Source organism: Olea europaea, chromosome 1, assembly GCF_002742605.1.
Source record: "Olea europaea var. sylvestris chromosome 1, O_europaea_v1, whole genome shotgun sequence".
Classification (NCBI taxonomy): domain Eukaryota; kingdom Viridiplantae; phylum Streptophyta; class Magnoliopsida; order Lamiales; family Oleaceae; genus Olea; species Olea europaea.
In genome coordinates this window covers 33,407,208-33,426,446 of record NC_036237.1, presented here as the reverse complement: position 1 = coordinate 33,426,446, position 19,239 = coordinate 33,407,208, and the positions used below count along the sequence as shown (strand labels likewise).

The window sequence follows — 19,239 nt, the reverse complement described above, 5'->3', positions numbered from 1 at the left end:
AGAGAAATGTGAAAACAATTTGTCATATTATAGGGCAAGTCAATATGTGAATTCTCTGATTTACAAACTATGTACCTTTTGTAGATAAACCTCAAGTCAATTTTTGTGATGTACCCAAGACAATGATGCTTACCTAAACCCACATGCCAATATCGTATTGTAACAATTACATCTCATATATTATTATCTCATAAGCTTATAATTATGTATATTAGTTCGTTACAAGGTGATTTTTAAAGTGAACTATATTCAACATGGTTGTTCTGACCATTCAGTTGAGAGGGACAGATTGGTCTCGATCTTCTATTTCTTTGCTATCGTGCTATTATTTAAGGGTTCTTCAATTTGTCAAATAACAATACCACAAGTGATTCACAATTTGCAACCTTTCGGGTTGATTGGATCTTTAATTTGTCATAGTGACAATGGTCTTCTCAATGGTAAGTAAACTAGACAAATCATCAAGCACTTAAAAAAAGGAAATATTAGAGCTTAACTATAGATGTTTGATTATATTCAGAGCATACGTTCATTATTGATATTTCAATCAAGTTTAAGCATGGTCAAGTAAATTTCGATATAATTTGTGAACTTAATCATCAAACCCACAAACATGTTACACAAATTCTTAAATAATTCAAAATATCAACATACTAGTCATTACAACATTGGGAACTATTATTCAAAGGACTTGATTGCGAAAAATTTAAAAATATGGGGGCTCATGAGCACCAATCATTTTCTGGAATTCAATGCCTCTCAACACCCTATGTGATCAATCAGTCTCCATAAAAAGTAGGGGTTGTCTCAATAGTCATCAATATTCAAACAAAGTAGGTCCCACTTCCCCGTCCTTTAATGATACGTGGCATGATATAATTGGCAAGTTGTTTTAAGGGGACCATAGAACTGTCATTTACTAAATTTTATAACGTATTTATCTTTCAATATTATTGAACAAAATATATATACTTTATATTTTTTTTACTTTTTCACCCTTATTTTTACCTTTCATTACGTAAAAGATCATTTTCATCTAGTTTCTCAATAAAAAAAAATATAATGATAAATATACCCCCTACTTAAATTTAAAAAAAAAAAAATTAAAGAACAAATTACAATTATATTTCCAAAATTTTAAAAAAAAACTACAAATGAATCCAAAAAAATTAATCAGATAGTAATTAGCACGAAACATCCATACCTTTCAATATTATTGTGCAAAAAATTCATACTTTTTTTTTTAATTTTCACCCTTATTTTCAAATTTCATTATGGAAATCATTATTTTCATCCAATTTTTTAATTAAAAGTTGTAAAATGTTGAATATACCCTCCAATTTAGATAAAACAAAAATAAAGATAAATTGCAACTTTACTCTTAAAATTTTTTAAAAAGTACGAATAAATAATTAAAATTATTTTGAAGTAATTAAATACATATTGAAAAAAGAAAAGTAATGTAATATTAAAATAATGAAATTATAGTAATGATGGAATCGTCCAAAAAAATTATTCTTACTTGATGTGATATTTAATATATTATAGATATAGGTCATGTAGACCCGGTCCTTGGCCCAAAATAGTCCAAGAACGCTTGGGCCATAAGGAATATGGACTCGGCCCACTCTATATATAATCTCATCCAAGTTGACTATTGAATTTAATTGTAACCAAAGTTACCGTTGATAAGATTATTTTATTTTACCTTATTTTTTCCTTCTTTAAAAAAAAATAATTAAAAAAAATCGAAAATGACCGAACAACTTGTTTCTGTACTGTTCATGGTGTGCCTTCTGTTCGCCGAAACAATGAACAACGGAAGCCACCAAAGAAGAATTCAGGGAATGGCTACACCTGCCATGACGAGGGGTGTTCCGGGGCGGCAAAGGCTATACTTTCTGTGAGATGATGTGCGATGCAAATTGTCGAAGATCAGTTTTAACTTTTAAGACAATAAAACATGCATATTTGCATATTTCATTTAAAAGCTTTAGTTAACGACTGAATTCGTCATGCTACAAGACGTGTACATAATTTTCATAAACAGATGGTGCAAGACATAAATATTTTTTCCACCGAATATGATAATATTTGATATTAGAGTAGATTAAGTTCTCACATCCAATAATTACATTTATGAGCACGAGAGTAGAATCGACAAAATTTTAACTTCTTTTTTCTTCTTTAATATTGTCTAATATGCATTACCAAATTACCATTTCTCTCTAAGCTGACGCATAAGAAATCCTGCTCGAGGAGCAACCAGATCTTCATCACTTGGCAGCCCTTTCTGCGGCAAGTTTTTCGATGAGTTTCCATGTGGCTTCACGCTTTTCCTTGATCGCATCTTCCTTTGATTCATCTTCCCGAAACTTCAGCAAGCACGCCTTAAATAGATCAGGGTCGAGATCATAGAAAAACTTACGAATAGTCAATGTCAAACCATGCACGGCCTGATTCCAATGGTGCCTATAATTTCTCTCCAGAGCAGGGAAGATTATAGGCAGTATAACTGCACGGTTTTGTCTGATTAGATACTCGATGCGATCATTGTTCCACAATAGCAAAGCCCTCTCCGCCACCTGAAGTGAGTACAAGCATTAGTCTCTAGAATCAATTCAAGGTTCCATAAGCCACAATTCAAAAAGGCATTCTTAGTGTGATTTAGCTGTGTTAAATTAAAGCATACTGAGATATCAAATAGCGCCAGAAATCCCAGTTTTCTATTTAAACGAGACTTTCTCTTAATCACAAAACTATAATGAAATAAATAATGTATCAACATATATCGAATTCAGAAAAGAGTTAGTTTCATCCTCTTATCTCGTTAGGTTGGAAGCTTTCTCTTTTAAGGAAAAACTGTTAAAGAGAGGATGCTACCTCGAAAGCCATTACAGTACAATAACAAGCTCTAGCCCTCCAAAAGGAGAATACACATCCTTTAAACTGCCAAAGATGGAGCCATCAGAACAATGCCGCTCATACTCTTTGCCATACCAACATCAATGACAAATTCCGTATGTTAGAACTTAGAACTGGCAAAGCCAATGTCTAGCTCCATATTTTATTATGCAGTCTCGCAGCTTATGATTTGACGCATGGAACTGATTACCAAGAATAAGCAAGCCGATGCATTTACAGAATCTATACATGCCCTCCTGTGAAGCACCGACACCATTCCTATGGTGAATTTTCGGACTTTGAACACTCTCAGACACGTCTGAATTGTCTTATGGCGTGTCCTAATTTTATGTTTTCTTTTCATAAATTTCCAAAACGTGAGGGACAATTCCTTCACAAGCCTCGAGCATGTGTGAGAATTTCATGTCTAATTTGTTTTATGTCAACTATGTGTTTTCCTTTTGTTGGCACTTCGATCCACAGGTGTACGCTGATACAACAAATGGTCACTCCTCTATTTCAAAAGATTTCACGTGCAAAATTTAAAATAAGAAACGTAAAAAGTATTAATTTTATTGAATAATAATGTGTAAAAATAAAGTTAAAATATATAAATCTATAACAGCCAAGAATTTTAACCGACATGTCATGCCCCGTGTCCTACATCACATATCAGTATCCACACTTCTTGCTCCCTCTCTCCCATTCATCAAAGAATCTATCAAGAACACTGCTTTCCACATCCCTGAGTCTAACATGGCTTAACTTGATGACAAACTTTAACGATAAATCTCTATGTCGTATGGAAATTAAGCTAATTCAGTCGAAAATTAGATATAAGTTTAAAACTCAGAAGGCAGTATGCAGATTGTGAAAGATGGTCAAAATATGGTGGTAAAATACTTGAAACGACAATGGATTATTCAATTATGAATATTTCCACCTCATGGAGAAAAATAAGGCCAACACATTTCCTACGCCAAGTTTAAACAACAAACCATTTACACATAATAAGATTAGAGCTGTAAGATCTTTAAACAAGAAAGGGGCACGGAAATAATATTCCAACCAGATAGTGAAGTTTTAATTTGACACGCCATTTCTATTATCTATGGGAAAGAACACTTCATCTCAACTGAAAGTGAAATAGAAATGCAAATTTCTGAAAATATTCTTGTGGATGTAATGATCCAAAATTTTAAAAAATGAAAGAACAAATTACTAATAAATGTTTATAGAGATGTATAGAATACGAGTCAACACTTGCAAGAAGTCGAATATAAGAAAATACATATATAATAATTATGGCACTTTGACATGGCTCTTGAAAAGTTAAAAAGTGATTTTTACACTTTCGCTTTGGGGCTTGGTTGGAACATGTCCTTGGAATGTAATAGTGCTTGCAACAAATTCAATCAATTAAAGTAGCAGAGTTGTTTTTCTTACCCCGAATACAATAGACCTTAATCCAGAAAGAACAAGCTGGAGTGCAATTCTAAAGATAAACAATATGATCGTATTCGAGGAGGGAATGTGAAGGTCCCTGAATCTGATCAACCTTAATCCAGAAAGAACAAGCTGGAATACAGTTCTAAAGATAATATGATCATATTAGAGGAGGGAGTGTGAAGGTCATTGGCTAAGAGAATAGTGAGGCTGCAAAAAATACTTATAAGTAGACTTTGTTCACCCACCATATCCTACAACCATTCTAATAAATAAAACCAAACTCATGCCATTTGCAAAGGCGCGATGCATATTTCTTAAATAAAATGGTGAATCGTGATATAACTAAAATGAGCACACGAGATCATGTTACGAAAGTCTTGTGAGGAAATATATACTGATAGTTGCAAGTAATCAGCGAAATTTTTTAACAAAAAAGAAGGGTGAAAACAGAGATATAATACCTGAGAGTGCAAACTATTCAAGCAATGAGAAATTTGATGAAACAAAGGCACCATAAATCGTTGGAATTCTGGTGGCCTTGTTGCTTCTAAAACTTCCTCCAGCTCATTAAGGAACAAGACTTCCTTCGAGCTATTAGTAACTGGCCAGTACTTCAACAATCCCCTCGTAACCATATCAGCAAGCTTCCAGTCTTTCTCTAAAAACTGCGCCATACAGTAAGATAGCTGTAGGTGGTACATCGCCAAACATTTCGGTTTGTGCAGGGGTATTAGCGTTCGCTGAAGAAAGAGTTTATGTTCTTTTTTTAGTGGCAAAGAAAATCCATTGATTATGCTCCCGAGAATTTCCAAAAGTTCAGCAATGCCATTATGCTTTTCAGTCTCGAAAATAAACACATAGAATATATTGTTTATAGCGATCCTGATGAAGGGCCGGAGAACCATAAACTTCCCGTAAATGCGGTGTAGTATAGTTTTCAAGTATTCCCTTTCTCTAGGATCTTCAGAGTCAAATAGATCGAGCAATTTGAGAACAAAGGATTTATCAATGTATCCTTTAGCAACTTTTGCATCTGTTTCGGGTGAAACTACCATCAATAGCAGAAATTCATAGACAAGTTGCAAATGAGGCCATGCAGGATCCATTGCAGGCTCATCCTCTTCCAATTCAAGACCATCTAAAATATTGTTCTCCCTCGGCTGAGGAGTGAATTCCCTAAATATATTAATCGATGCCATGTTAATGACTTCTTGAAATTCGAGTTCCGTGAACTTGACATTTGCAGAAGTCACGTACTCCACTAGCTCCAACAATGTCAACCGCTTGATCTCCTTTTCTCTGAGGTTCTTCGCAGGATCAGTGAAGTCATATAGATTACAACAAAATTTCAGCTTTCTAATAAACAAATTTTGCTTCTCAGAAGAAGCGACTTCCCTAAAACTTGGCAAGGATTCGTACAACACAGGAACCGAATTTCCATTTCCTTTTGACTTCTTATCTCGAAAAAACTCATCTTCTGGATTATTCCCATTGCTTACTACAGAATGAGGGGCTGAAATAACTTCATTGACTGCACTACTTAATTTTTTACTTCCTGCTTCACTTCTCTTCGTCGAAGAACTTGAAGAGAGGTCATGGTCTTTACCCGATTTCAAATGTTTAACAGAAATCTTATGCAGTATCTGTTTTAGCATATTTCAATTGGATCACCCAAATTCCACCCACAAATTCACAAAGAATGAAATTGAAGTATACTAATACAGCTACAAACTTGGATGTAAAATGATCAAATATGAGAGAAATTAATTAGACTCACCAAGAAGCTGAATTATGAGAAACCTTGAGAAAACAAACAGGCATCCGTTGTCTTTAACACTTTTCAAAGAAAAAGGACAAAATAATCACTTTTTTCAACAAGAAAACATCATCAATCAAAAAAGTAGTTTATAAAGAGACGGCCCAGATACATAAACCCAATCTGAACCACAAAAATAAAAAAATCCCCCTAATTTCTCAATCCCCTATTAAGTAAATCCTCAACTTGTCAACAAAACCCAGAACCCAGAATTTCAATCTTTTTACTTAAATTGCTAAACCTCCCACTGGCTAAATCACCTAAAGAAAAGACAATAAACAGAAACAAATGTAAATATTCAATCCCAATAAACATACAAAAAAAAAAAAAAATTATAAGCAAAAGTATGTAAGTCCACCACCAAGCACCATACTCTGACAAAAAGAAGCTTTTCTTATGAAAGTGTTCTTTCAGAACATAAAAAAGAGAGGATTGTTGGGAAGTGCTTAGAGAAAAGAGTTGAGAATAGCAATGCAAAGCAGAGATTCTTTGTCCTTGAATGTGCTTTTAGCATTTCCTTTTGCTCTTGTTGTTGTTTGTTGACTTGGAAATTTCTCTTGGACCATTCTCCAATTTCTTGTCCGTTACAGTTTAATAATAATAAATCAATCAGATCCCAGTCATCCAACACATGTTCTAAGCAACTACAGTCAGGTGAAAGTCAAAAGGCGGCCAAGGAGTTTGCGGGGAAATTCAGAAACCAATACCAACGACGTCGTAAAAGGCTTGCACTGGCTGCCCATTTTTCTATACAATTCAAATAAAGAAGGAAAATTGGATTAATATCATTTTATGATAAATATTGCATCAAAATGGTTAGATTTCGGGTTATCAATGGCGAGACTAAACTGACTTGCCAGGAGATTCAGATCAAACCTTTTTTTTTTTTTTTATATCGTTTGTGTTATCTAATAAAATTTTAATGAAATAATTGAAACAACGAAAAGTCGGCACAAATTGAATTGAGTGGATTTTGAGTATGTATTGTTTCAAATTCACACGTTGCAAAGGAAATTTCCAATGTGTGACCAAATTTAGTTGATTACTATGTGACAATTAAAAAAAATATAGAGAAAAGAAAAAATAATCATCCGTGTTCTCATGCGACAAGTATGTTGTTTCATTATAGACAAAAGGTCAAAAAAAGCAAACTTGACTAGCATTACAATGATAATCTTTCCAAATCAAGATTAGTATTTTATAACCTTACACAAGCTCCAAGATTAAGATTGTTAACAACATTTTTAGAAGCATGCCGTGTGGACAGAAACTGTACACATAGAAGCCATACAGAACAAATACAGAAGAGAGTGGGTAGGGAAATTTTTTGGCATTTTTTAATCACAATTTGGGTCCCGCACATGTGAGATTTCTAGTAGAAATCTGTGGAACAGTTTTCTGTACAAATGAAAATCTCCATATTTTTTATGAATGGGACTGAATATAAATACAGAAAGAGTAACAAAGATTTTGTCGGGGGAACGTAAATTGGGTCAAGTCGATTTTTTATCTAACTCAAATTCAATCCAATGTGATTGGTTTGATAGAAAATCGAATCAAATCAACCCAACCCAATTATTGGTTTAAATCCAATTCAACCCCAAATCGATCAAGTTCAGGTCGGATTGGACAATTTGGGCTTGGGTCCAATTTAAGCTGGATTTGATTTTTATTTTATTTTTAATTTAATCTAGACAATTTTATATAGTTTGAAATTATTTGAAAATCTCCATAGTTTTTGACTTATGAGTGTGTTTGATGGGAATTAAAATTAGATTTTTTAATAAAATGTGATAGAAATTTTTGAAATGTGTGATAGAAAATTTGTAAGATTTATGAAAGATGTGGTTAATATTGATTGTTTGATTTTGACTTAAATTAAAATCATATTTTAATCCGTACCAAATGGACTTATATAAGGAACTTTTTTCTGAAATTAATGTATAAATAAGTTTGAAATTACGAAGTGTTTTATTTTTTACAATTTTTTGGGATTCATTCATTTCATAATAATGTCCCTAATTTTTAGTTTATCATCAAATAACTTTGCACTTGTACATCGTATTCATGTCAATTAATCTATGTAAAAAATGTATGTATGTAAATTATTTGCCATTTTCTTGTCTCTACTCTATTTAGGTTTTTCCATGTTAGCTATTAATTTTTTTAATTCATCTGGTTGGATCAGGTTTAAATTCACAACCCGAGACCCAACCTCAAATTTTATTTTTCAACTCAACCCAAACCTATTAAACTTAAAAACCAACCAACCCGATCGATTTGGCTAAGGTTGGTCAGGTTGAGTGGTTTGGATTGAGTTTTACCCAACCCTTTTTGTGTGTTTCTATTGGTTATTTGCATTCGAACATTTTAAATATAACATGCTAAAAATGTGTTAGGTATCTTAGAATAGAATGAATTGGACAGAATTAAAGAAAAAGAAAATTTTTGTGTGTTGTTAAGAGCATATTTGAAAGTATGTGTTGATAGACGGTTTGATTTATAAATGAATGGCGAGTAAAGGGATAATTCTTGTTAGCCAATCAAAATATGTGAAAAATGGTTTGAGTGTTACTAATAGTGTGGGCCACTTTTTTGTTCCACTAGCAAAGAATAAAGTTGTAAGAGCATTTCTAAAAGACTCTTTAAACATGAGATACTCATTATTTTAAAGAGAGAATCCTTAAAATCATGTTCCAAAAGACTCTTTAAATTAAAATTTTAATTTAGAAAGTGAGTCTATAATTAAATGCATTCCAAGCATTTCAATTTTTAATGTAGGAAAATAATATAATGATCTAGAGAAAAGTTGGTTAAAATAAAAGATAAAGAAAAATAATAATTTTTTTGGGAATAATAAAATTAAGTGTTAAATATAAAGAGTCTCTTAGAATACTTTAGAATTTTCGCTATCTAAATTTATAAATGCTCTATAAATTATAGAATATGCTCTTTAAAAATAGAAAATCTCTTGGAGATACTCTAAGCACATCCAACATCAAAAATTAAAAGCAACATGACTATATTTGCAGCAAATTGAAAGTCTGACTCTTGACTTTGTATCATCCAGAGGGAGTCATATTCGATACTCTTGTTAGTGAAAAGCAAGCGCAATAACTTTTTTAGTGAAATGGATTATAGCTCAACCGATACTCCGTATCTATCCGTAATGACATCCCTCTTCCTTAAAGGTTAAACCCTAACCTTAAGGGTCCCCCACCACCCCTGCCCTGGAGTATCGTGAGGAAGGTAAATCGCAGGTTATGCCTCCAAGGGTATAGGGTGGAAGGCTACTTATACACTTGCACTTACCCAAGAGCCAAATCCATATTTCAGGATTCGAACCCTTAACGCAGCAACCTCAAATAAAGCTGGATTTCTCCACCCTCCCCTTTTTACCACTTAGAGATGTACCTTGGGGGCTATGACATCCCTCTTCCTTCCTCGTAGCAACATCCTTGTTCAGCTATAGACAACCCACAAATGAAGGGATTATCACCTCACCCTTTCTGATGACTAATATTGTAAATTAAACATGTTATAAAAGTTTTGAATCATAATCGAATGCTCAGACACATCTTACAATGATTACTATTATTACAAATTGAGTTTACTTGTAAAATAAGTCCATCATTGTAAAATGTTTCTTGTACTAAATGACATGGCATGGAATATTTTCTATCCTTATGCATTTCTCGATTAATAAATTTTCTTAACTTGTCATGATGACAAGATTTTGGCTTTTGCCAAACAAACAGGGCCTGGACGTTCAGGGCCCTATGTGGAGCCCCCCTATTAGGGGGTCGTCTGTCGCCTCAGGGCCCTGTCCTCCAAGAATAGTTCCAAGATTTTAGTGCTAATTCTTTTTGAACTACTACTTTGAATAAATTTAAAAGATGAATTCGAAAGCACAATTAAAAGCATCCATTCTAGAAGTTCCATTTAACTATACAGAAAGGCACGTGGACCTTGTAAAATAAAAATAAAACAAGAAAGCAAAAACACCCCCTAACCATTATCTTAGGAATCCACAAATTTATGGACATCTTCTGATCTTTTCAGAGTTTGGCTCACCAAACACAACATTCTCGTCCAACCCACCCCCAGCTTTCTTGGATCCCTACACAGTTTCATTCTATCATTCAAGAACTAAAACAAGAAGCCATTTTTAAATAATTAGACCAGAAAATGTCCCCAACTATTAGACTACACATCATTAATGCTACACCGTTGCATTCCACAATCTGTTGGGAATTTACTTAAATATGCACAACGGAATTAAACAAATTTCAATTCCTATTCAGGATTCAACTTTGTATTTAGATAAGAACTATGATAAGAAATATACATTTTCTTGATTTTGCAACTTTTCGCGTTATTCCTTTCCAACATCTTGAATCTGCCTCCCACAGCTGTCCAATTGTCCAACCTCCAATGAAATCCACACAGAGAATAGACTGCAACTCCTAGAGTTTTTCCTCTTGTGCCAGCAAAAATAAAGAAAATCTTATGAACCTTAAACCCTAGCCATGTATTTATATAAATCCAAACGGGCTCGGCCCGGTCCGGTTCAATGTTTAATTAATCCATTTAATTAAATCCGGTCCGTGAACTAATTAATCCAATTAATTAATTTATCCAACAATTGTTAAATTAATCGATTGGCAATTTGCAATCTTCCAATTCTCTTTTGTGTGCGACCCATTAGGTTCCCGACCACGATACCTAACGACGTGAAATATTATTTTGATCTAATCAAAACTGATAAATTAAAAGCCTTTTTAATTTATCACAAATTCACACTCGCCCTCCCAAATTGACATTTATCAATGTATCAGGGCAACACATGTGACGGAAAATGTCACGTTGTATGACAAAATCAAAACTGTTCGTTTATCATGAAATTATAATCCCTTCGTCAATATGATCCGATCAATTACGAGATATGGAAGTGTGTCAATCTCGATTATCGATCATATCTTTCATTCTACTATTAAGTCACTATGAGTCGAAAACTCCTTTTCGACTTATATGTATACCTTGGCCAAGGATTTCGTTATTGACTTAATTGAACGAAATGCAGATCACAATCTCTTACTATCTAAGAGTGACGAATCCTCTATTGATCATTCACAACCTTCATATGGTTCTTGATATACCCGAACGATGTCGTATTAGTGGCCCTTGGTAGGCAACATACAACACCGTCAAAGTATGACTGTCCTCATATAAGGCACTATGATGACCTCAAATTGTAGGACCAATTTCACTACCGAACTTTAGAGATTAACCACTGACACTCAGATAGTTATCAATGTGGAATCTCTTAGCGGGTCTCCAATGTTTTGTTCTATAACAAAACATCCACGTGTTCATTTAAGTGTCACCACACATTAGCTCGTGAGATCAGCTACTTACTTCACAAGTAAGAAATGCCACACGTGATGGTCTAACTGTATTAACAATATCCGTATCTCGTTATTACTTATGACCACGGTTTATTCAAGATCCAATTGTATGTAATTTGTATCTCACAATCACAACTCCTTGTGATTAACAAATCACTTAAACTTGGATCTTCGGATTCTATTATTTAATATTATTTATCACAAAATTAATTTAAATAAATAATAGATCTCGCCAAAATTAAATGCATTAAGCATATTAAAAGCGTTTACAACCTAAATCGATTAAATCTAGGGCATAACACTTACAATCAAGAAATGCCATTTCAGAATCAAATTTAGGTCCAAACCCATATTCCATTTCAATCCGTTTAACCCATTTGTGCTCTTCCATAAAGAAATGGCTTCTATATCATCTCTGTCTAATAAGGGTTCTTTTGTTGTAAAAAGTTCTTTGATTGAGCGTGGATCTTGTGGTGCCAGAAATCCAAGGGCAGCCAAAATTTCAGAGGCTGAGACAATGCCAAAGGTGTTAAAGGAAATACAACTTGATTTATGCCACTGAATGTTATAAATTGATAGCTATATAATTTCTTCCCATACATGTGCAAATTAGACTTGATTATAGGAATAGAATAAGATCTTGATTGTGTTAGTATTTGTATAAATAGGTGTCTTGCCTTTGTAATATAATCAATACAAAAATTCTACTCAAACACAGAAAACTTTCATGGTGTCAGAGCCTTATAATCTGGGCACCAGAATTCTGTTTTAAAGCTCCAGTCGACTTCCATGGCAGACATAGTAGGAAGCACGGTCTTGAGTAAAAAATGGGACTTTCCCAACCACTAACTTTCCCTTCACCATTCCGATCAGCCTGGCGCCATCCTTGTGCCAAAACCATTGGCTGAGGACAATTACAGCACATGGAGTCAATCCATGACTATGGTCTTAACGGTAAAAAACAAGGTCGAGTTCGTAGACGGCTCAATCAAGGAGCCTGATGCGAGCGCTGCGGATGAACTACAACAATGGAACCGTAGCAACAACTTGGTTAAAACTTGGCTACTGGGATCTATGTCCAAGGAGATTGCCAGTAGTGTTATCAATTGCAAGGATGCTAGAAGGATGTGGCTCGATTTGCAGGAGCGATTCTCACATGTAAACGCCGTCCAATTATTTAATGTGGAGAATGAGATCCATGATTGTATCCAAGAGAACATGACTGTAGGATCTTACTTCACAAAATTGAAGGGCTTATGGGATGAACGTGACAAATTAGCCACATTACCAGCATGCACCTGTGAATTAGTGAAGGAAATGGCTGCATATATAGAAACAAAGAAAACTATGAAATTCCTTATGGGACTTAATGAATCCTATGGAGGTGTTCGAAGCAATGTTCTGTTACAAGATCCATTGCCTACGGTGAACAAAGCATATTCGTTAGTTCTTCGTCATGAGAAAAACTTGGAGGTTACGACAGGTAAAAGCCATAATCAACCGGAAGCGACTGTTTTTGTAGTCAAAAATTCCCGTCGTGAACCCGAAGAGAATGGTGAAAAGAAATGCTCTAAGTGTAACAGAACCAATCACACCACCAAGAATTGTCGTGCCCATCTTAAATGTGATTTTTGTGGTTGGAAGGGGCATTCCATCGAGTATTGCAGGAAGAAAAGGGCAGCAGAATCTGAATTTAATACATTGTCGAAAGGGAATCAGGCCAAATCTCACTTGACCAATGAGAGGGGATGAATTTCCCTTTTTCAACAAATGAGTGCCAGCAGATTCTCAACATGTTGAAAAACAAATCTTCTTCTGCCAATCAAGTGGGTAATTGCTCCACTCATGATGAACTGTCAGGTAAAGCTTTCCCATTAATTTCTAATGGCACAAAAGCTACGTGGATTTTGGACAGTGGATGCACCGATCATATGGTTTGTAATCCTCACTTGCTCACCCATTCAAAACCCGTTCATAACCACACTGTGGAATTACCAAATGGTTCCATGGCTCCAGTAACTCACATAGGCAAAGTTGTTTTATCTCCTCATTTAATTCTCGAAAATGTGTTATGTGTACCATATTTTCGATTAAATCTGATTTCTATTAGCAAGTTGGCTTCTCAGTCATATTGTGTAACCATTTTTCTAAGCCAAGTTTGTTTCATTCAGGACCTACGCTCGGGAAAGACGATTGGGACAAGAATTGAACGGGAAGGCCTCTACTATTTGGACCAAACCAAGAAAGAATCATGCCATCATATCCAGACATCTAGTTTGACCCTTTGGCACCAACGTCTTGGACACCCCTCGAATAAAAGTATCTTCATTATTTCATTTTCCTAATTTCACAATTACATCTTTGCTGCCGATCCATGCTTGATTTGTCCGTTAGCCAAACAGACAAGGCTTCCTTTTTCTTCTAGTTCTATTAATTCTACAACGTGTTTTGATTTAATTCATATTGACATTTGGGGTGGTTATAAAATTCCTTCGATTTCTGGCGCTAAGTATTTTCTCACCATTGTTGATGATCACACTCGATGCACTTGGACTTATCTCATGAAACACAAGTCAGACACTAAAAGCCTCCTAATGAAATTTATCAACATTGTTGAAAATCAATTCATTTCCAAAGTCAAAATTATTCGTAGTGACAATGGTACCGAATTCAAACTCGAAAACTTTTATGCGAATAAGGGTATAATCCATCAAACCAGCTGTATCAACACACCACAACAAAATGGCGTCGTCGAGCGAAAACATAGACATTTATTAAATATGGCACGAGCTATTCTTATTCAAGCCGGTCTTCCTCATCAGTTTTGGGGGGACACTATTCTCACTTCCACATATTTAATCAACCGAACACCCACTCCACTCCTTCAAGGAAAAACGCCATATGAGAAATTATTCCACAAAGTTCCAAGTTACTCACATTTACGAGTATTTGGTTGCTTATGTTTCATTTCCACTCATGCACAACACCCTTCAAAGTTTGATGCTCGAGCCTCTCAATGTATTTTCCTTGGCTATCCTTATGGTCAAAAGGGCTATCGTGTCTTTGATCTAGTTCAAAACAAGGTCATGGTTTCGCGGGATGTTTCTTTCTTTGAAACCACATTCCCTTTCAAAACTGGTTGCCAACCAGCTGCACCTTCCAGTCATCCCGACACATCACAATTCTCTCCTCTCACTAATGCATCCACATTACCATTTGACATACCACCAATTCCACCTCTCGTGCCTTCCTCTCCTTCCACGGAACCACCTCCATCTAAACATGATTCTCCTCATCCAACAAGTCCCAATCCACTCAATATTCCACTTGACACACTACGAGCCCAAACTGCCCCAGACTCTCCTTCATCACAAAACACAGCAGCCTCGATTCCTTTTTCTCCACAAAATGCTCTCTCTCGTCGTATACATCGACAAACCAAACCGCCTACTTATTTACAGGATTTTCACATCGAGACGGCTCTCCCCTCAAGGAATGCTCCATCGTCATCCATGAATGTGGTCCGATCTTCAGGTACAAATCACCCTTTATCTCAATTTTTATCTTATGAAAACCTTTCTCCTGCTCATAGAACTTTTACCTCACAACTCACATTACTTAAAGAGCCTAACAGTTTTTTAGAAGCTGTCCAATCTCCACAGTGGCGTGAGGCCATACGGCAAGAAATAGCAGCTTTGCAAGCAAATGGTACTTGGAGTTTAGTCACTTTGCCCTCTTATAAGCGTCCCATTGGATGCAAATGGGTGTATAAAATCAAATTGAGAGCTGATGGGACAATCGAACAGCATAAAGCCCGATTGGTGACAAAGGGCTTCAGTCAAGTTGAAAGGGTTGATTATAGGGAAACCTTTGCTCCCGTGGCCAAAATGGTGACTGTTCATACTTTACTCACTGTGGCCGCTTTGAGTGGTTGGCATTTACATCAATTAGATGTCAACAATGCCTTTTTGCACAGAGATCTTGATGAAGAGGTATACATGTCCTTGCCTCCTGGTTTCGGACGAAAGGGGGAGACTCGTGTTTGTAAACTTCACAAATTACTCTATGGCTTAAAACAGGCTTCTAGGCAATGGTTTATAAAATTGTCCACTGTACTCAAGTACGCTGGCTTCCACCAATCTCGATCTGATTATTCTTTATTCGTCCGATGTCGTCAAGGTAACTTCCTAGCCTTACTTGTATATGTTGATGATGTGATTTTGGCTGGAAACAATCTACAGGATATAGAGAACACCAAGCTCTTCTTGTCCAAGCAATTCAAACTCAAAGACTTGGGGCAACTTAAATATTTCCTTAGCATAGAAGTTGCAAGATCAAGACATGGAATTACTTTATCACAGCGCAAATATGCCTTGAAAATCTTGGATGATACTGGATTCTTGGGTGCTAAGCCTTCTCGATTCCCTGTAGAGCAAAATATGTCACTCACACAATCAGATGGAAATCTCTTGGATGACGCTTCATTATATAGAAGATTGGTTGGAGGTTAATGTACCTAACCATAACAAGGCCATATTTGACTTATGTTGTCCATGTATTGAGCCAGTTTATGGACAAACCACGAAAACCACACATGGAGGCGGCTCATAAAGTGCTCAAATATATCAAGCGAACACTAGGACAGGGCATCCTCTTACCATCCACAGGTTCACTTCAATTACGAGTATTTTGTGATGCAGATTGGGCTCGTTGCAAGGACACACGGAGATCAACTACAGTCTATTGTATTCTACTTGGCCAAGCACCAGTTTCTTGGAAGACCAAGAAACAAACTACAATATCCCGTTCGAGTGTCGAAGCAGAGTATCGTGCTATGGCTACCACATGCTGTGAGGTTACATGGTTGAGAAACATTTTGAAGTATTTGAGGGTAAATCACACGCAACCAGTTAGCTTATTTTGTGATAATCAAGCAGCTATGCACATAGCATCAAACCCCGTATTCCATGAGCGAACCAAACACATAGAGATAGATTGTCACTTGGTACGTGATAAGATCCAAGAAGGAATGATTTGGACAGCCTATATTCGAACTACAGATCAGCCAGCATATTTATTCACCAAACCCCTAAGCTCCACACAATTCGAAGCCTTACTCAGCAAGTTGGGTGTCATCAACATACATTCCAACTTGAGGGGGAGTGTTAAAGGAAACACAACTTGATTTATGCCACTAAATGTTATAAATTGATAGCTATATAATTTCCTCCCATACATGTGCAAATTAGACTTGATTATAGGAATAGAATAAGGAGTAGAATAAGATCTTGATTGTGTTAGTATTTGTATAAATTGGTGTCTTGCCTTTGTCATATAATCAATACAAAAATTCTACTCAAATACAGAAAACTTTCAAAAGGTGAGGCTTACAAAGGTTGATCTTGAGTGAGTTCATGTTATAAGTAAGGGTTAGGCTAGCCCGCTAGAAGGGTTCATGAGAGAAGATGAGTATTTGCAGAGTTTGCATTTCAATTGTTTGAGAATTAAAGATGGGAGTGCTGTGAATATGTCCCTTCGTATTGTGTTGGCCATTGATGACGAGGTAAAGGAAAGAATTGGGGTGTCTAAGGATGTTGCAGTGATTGGTCCTAATGATGATTTGGTTGGCATTCTTAGAAGGTTAGTATCTCTTTTACAACTCTGTATATTAAACGAAGATCTCTCTGTTTTTAGTCATTTTATGAGTGTATATTTGTTTGTTTGTTAAGTCTGGCTTGTGGACTTTTTATTAGATTTGGCAACCGGTTTTAAGTATAGGTTCTATTCAAATGCATGTAAAAGTGGTATCAAAACCGGTGCCCTTTTAGCGAACGGACAACTTTGTGAGTGCTACTTTCATTAGAAGACTCGTTCTATTGAGTCGCCCTACTGATAATATAGACAGTCTTAGACAGTGGTTCAATGGTGGATTGTTGACTACACATGAGTCCCACTTTGCTCTTGGAAGGCTTGACTTGTGGCTTGCATGCACATTGATGATTGAACACATTACCTGCGTATTTGCAATCATGACAACAAATTATTTACTGATAAGTAAGAAACTATGGTAGCACAATAACTAGAAACGAACAAATAAATAACTCATTCTATGATATAGCTTGAACCTAATAAGCACGGATACGAATACGTAATTCGGATACTATACAATATGGATACATCGATTTGACTTTTTTGATTGAAAAATTTTAAGATATGCTAATTCGTGTTATAAAATTCAACATAATTTTATAGATATAAGTAAAAAATTAATACTAAAGCATGATAATAAACATAAAATAAAATACTAAAACACTTTATCGTAATTATTAATTGTTGAAACTTCATTTTCTTCAACATCATCAACGTCAATTTCTTTATTATTATTAAAAATAACATTCTTCAACTTTGAGTCATCTATAATATATTGACAATCTCAAGCAGTCCAACACTTTCAAAAGTATCAAATAAGACTCCGACAATGTCTCTCATTTTGAATTCTCTTTTTGAATAGAGAATTATCTTTCTTAATAAATGATGCAAATTGCTATAAATATAAACAAATTCTTCATCTCATTTTAGAGTTATTTTATTCCTTCTCAAAAAATGCACAAAAGAGTACATATTCTAATTTCTTTTAGCACTAGATAAAGGAAAAAGTTGTACAAGAAGTTTCAAAGTAACGTTTTGTAGTAAAGGTGCATGTGAATCATGAAGCTTTGAATACGTATCGAAAATTATACAAAAATATAAACTAATTAAAAAATACGTATCGGATACATATAAAAAATTAATAATATATAAAATAATTAAACAAGAAGTATCCGGTAGGTATCAAAACTTGAATACATGTTGGATACGGATATATAACAAGTTCACAAGTATCGGTACTTCTTCAACTTGAACTTAAAATAGTCAAGTCTTAACCTAGTACCTTTGTACCACTCCCGTAGAGCCTCCCTGGTAAGGATTGCAAGAGGGCAAGTCGGGGTGGGGGCAACCTCACCTATCCCCACCTCGACTAGTATTCAATTTTTAATAATGTATTTTATTGCCCCCATTCATTAAAGTGAAACAATAATACATTTATTGATTTTTTAAATTTATTCATTTATTTTTAAAAGTTAAATTATTCAAATATATTTGGTAAACTAAAGCTTTTATTGTTTGTCATAAATCTCTGATAATCCAAGTTGCTATCTTCTATGAGAACGAATGAAATTTCATGAAATTTTCCATTGAAAGTATTTAATTCTTAAAAAGAGAAAGAAGTTAAATGGGGCGAGATAGGACCATTAAAAGTATTGGAATGTCTCGAAGGATTTTTCTCTTCATATCAGGAACCAGGGTACAGTGCTTAGCTTTTGCTCGTCTTATGGTAAAGAAATTTTGGAAGATACACGTGCCCGATGATATCATGCACCTAAAATCCCGACCATTTCATGTAATTCTGTGTTTACTTTGCAGAGAAATTGTGAAAATCCTCCTGATGGTTTTATGCGCCCTGGAGGATGGCTGAGGATTCTCCACAGAAACAAACTGTGCTGTCAGCTTAGACATGACGATTTTTGAATACAAGTTAATGTCACGGAAGTATGACGTGTTTCGCGTAATTTCAAAATTACTAGAAGTTGCGTATCCATTTATAAATAGAACTATAGCGAG

The 19,239-nt window shown here is 35.1% G+C and overlaps 1 protein-coding gene across 2 annotated transcripts; it reads right to left on the bottom strand.

Moving 5' to 3' along the window:
- Positions 1-2,054: 2,054 nt before the first annotated feature.
- LOC111401963 (serine/threonine protein phosphatase 2A 57 kDa regulatory subunit B' theta isoform-like) lies at positions 2,055-6,749 on the bottom strand. Of its 2 annotated transcripts, XR_002704149.1 has the most exons (3): positions 4,815-6,749; positions 2,884-3,394; positions 2,497-2,585 (listed from the first exon to the last, which is right to left on the bottom strand). XR_002704149.1 is itself a non-coding variant. In XM_023029961.1 (2 exons), the coding sequence occupies exons 1-2, from the start codon at positions 6,006-6,008 to the stop codon at positions 2,277-2,279; spliced, it is 1,503 nt and encodes a 500-aa protein (XP_022885729.1). In that variant the 5' UTR covers positions 6,009-6,744; the 3' UTR covers positions 2,055-2,276. The 2 variants fall into 2 exon arrangements, 1 of the variants encoding a protein (XP_022885729.1); XM_023029961.1 differs by lacking the exon at positions 2,884-3,394 and having other exon boundaries at positions 2,055-2,585; positions 4,815-6,744.
- Between the last annotated feature and the right edge of the window lie 12,490 nt (positions 6,750-19,239).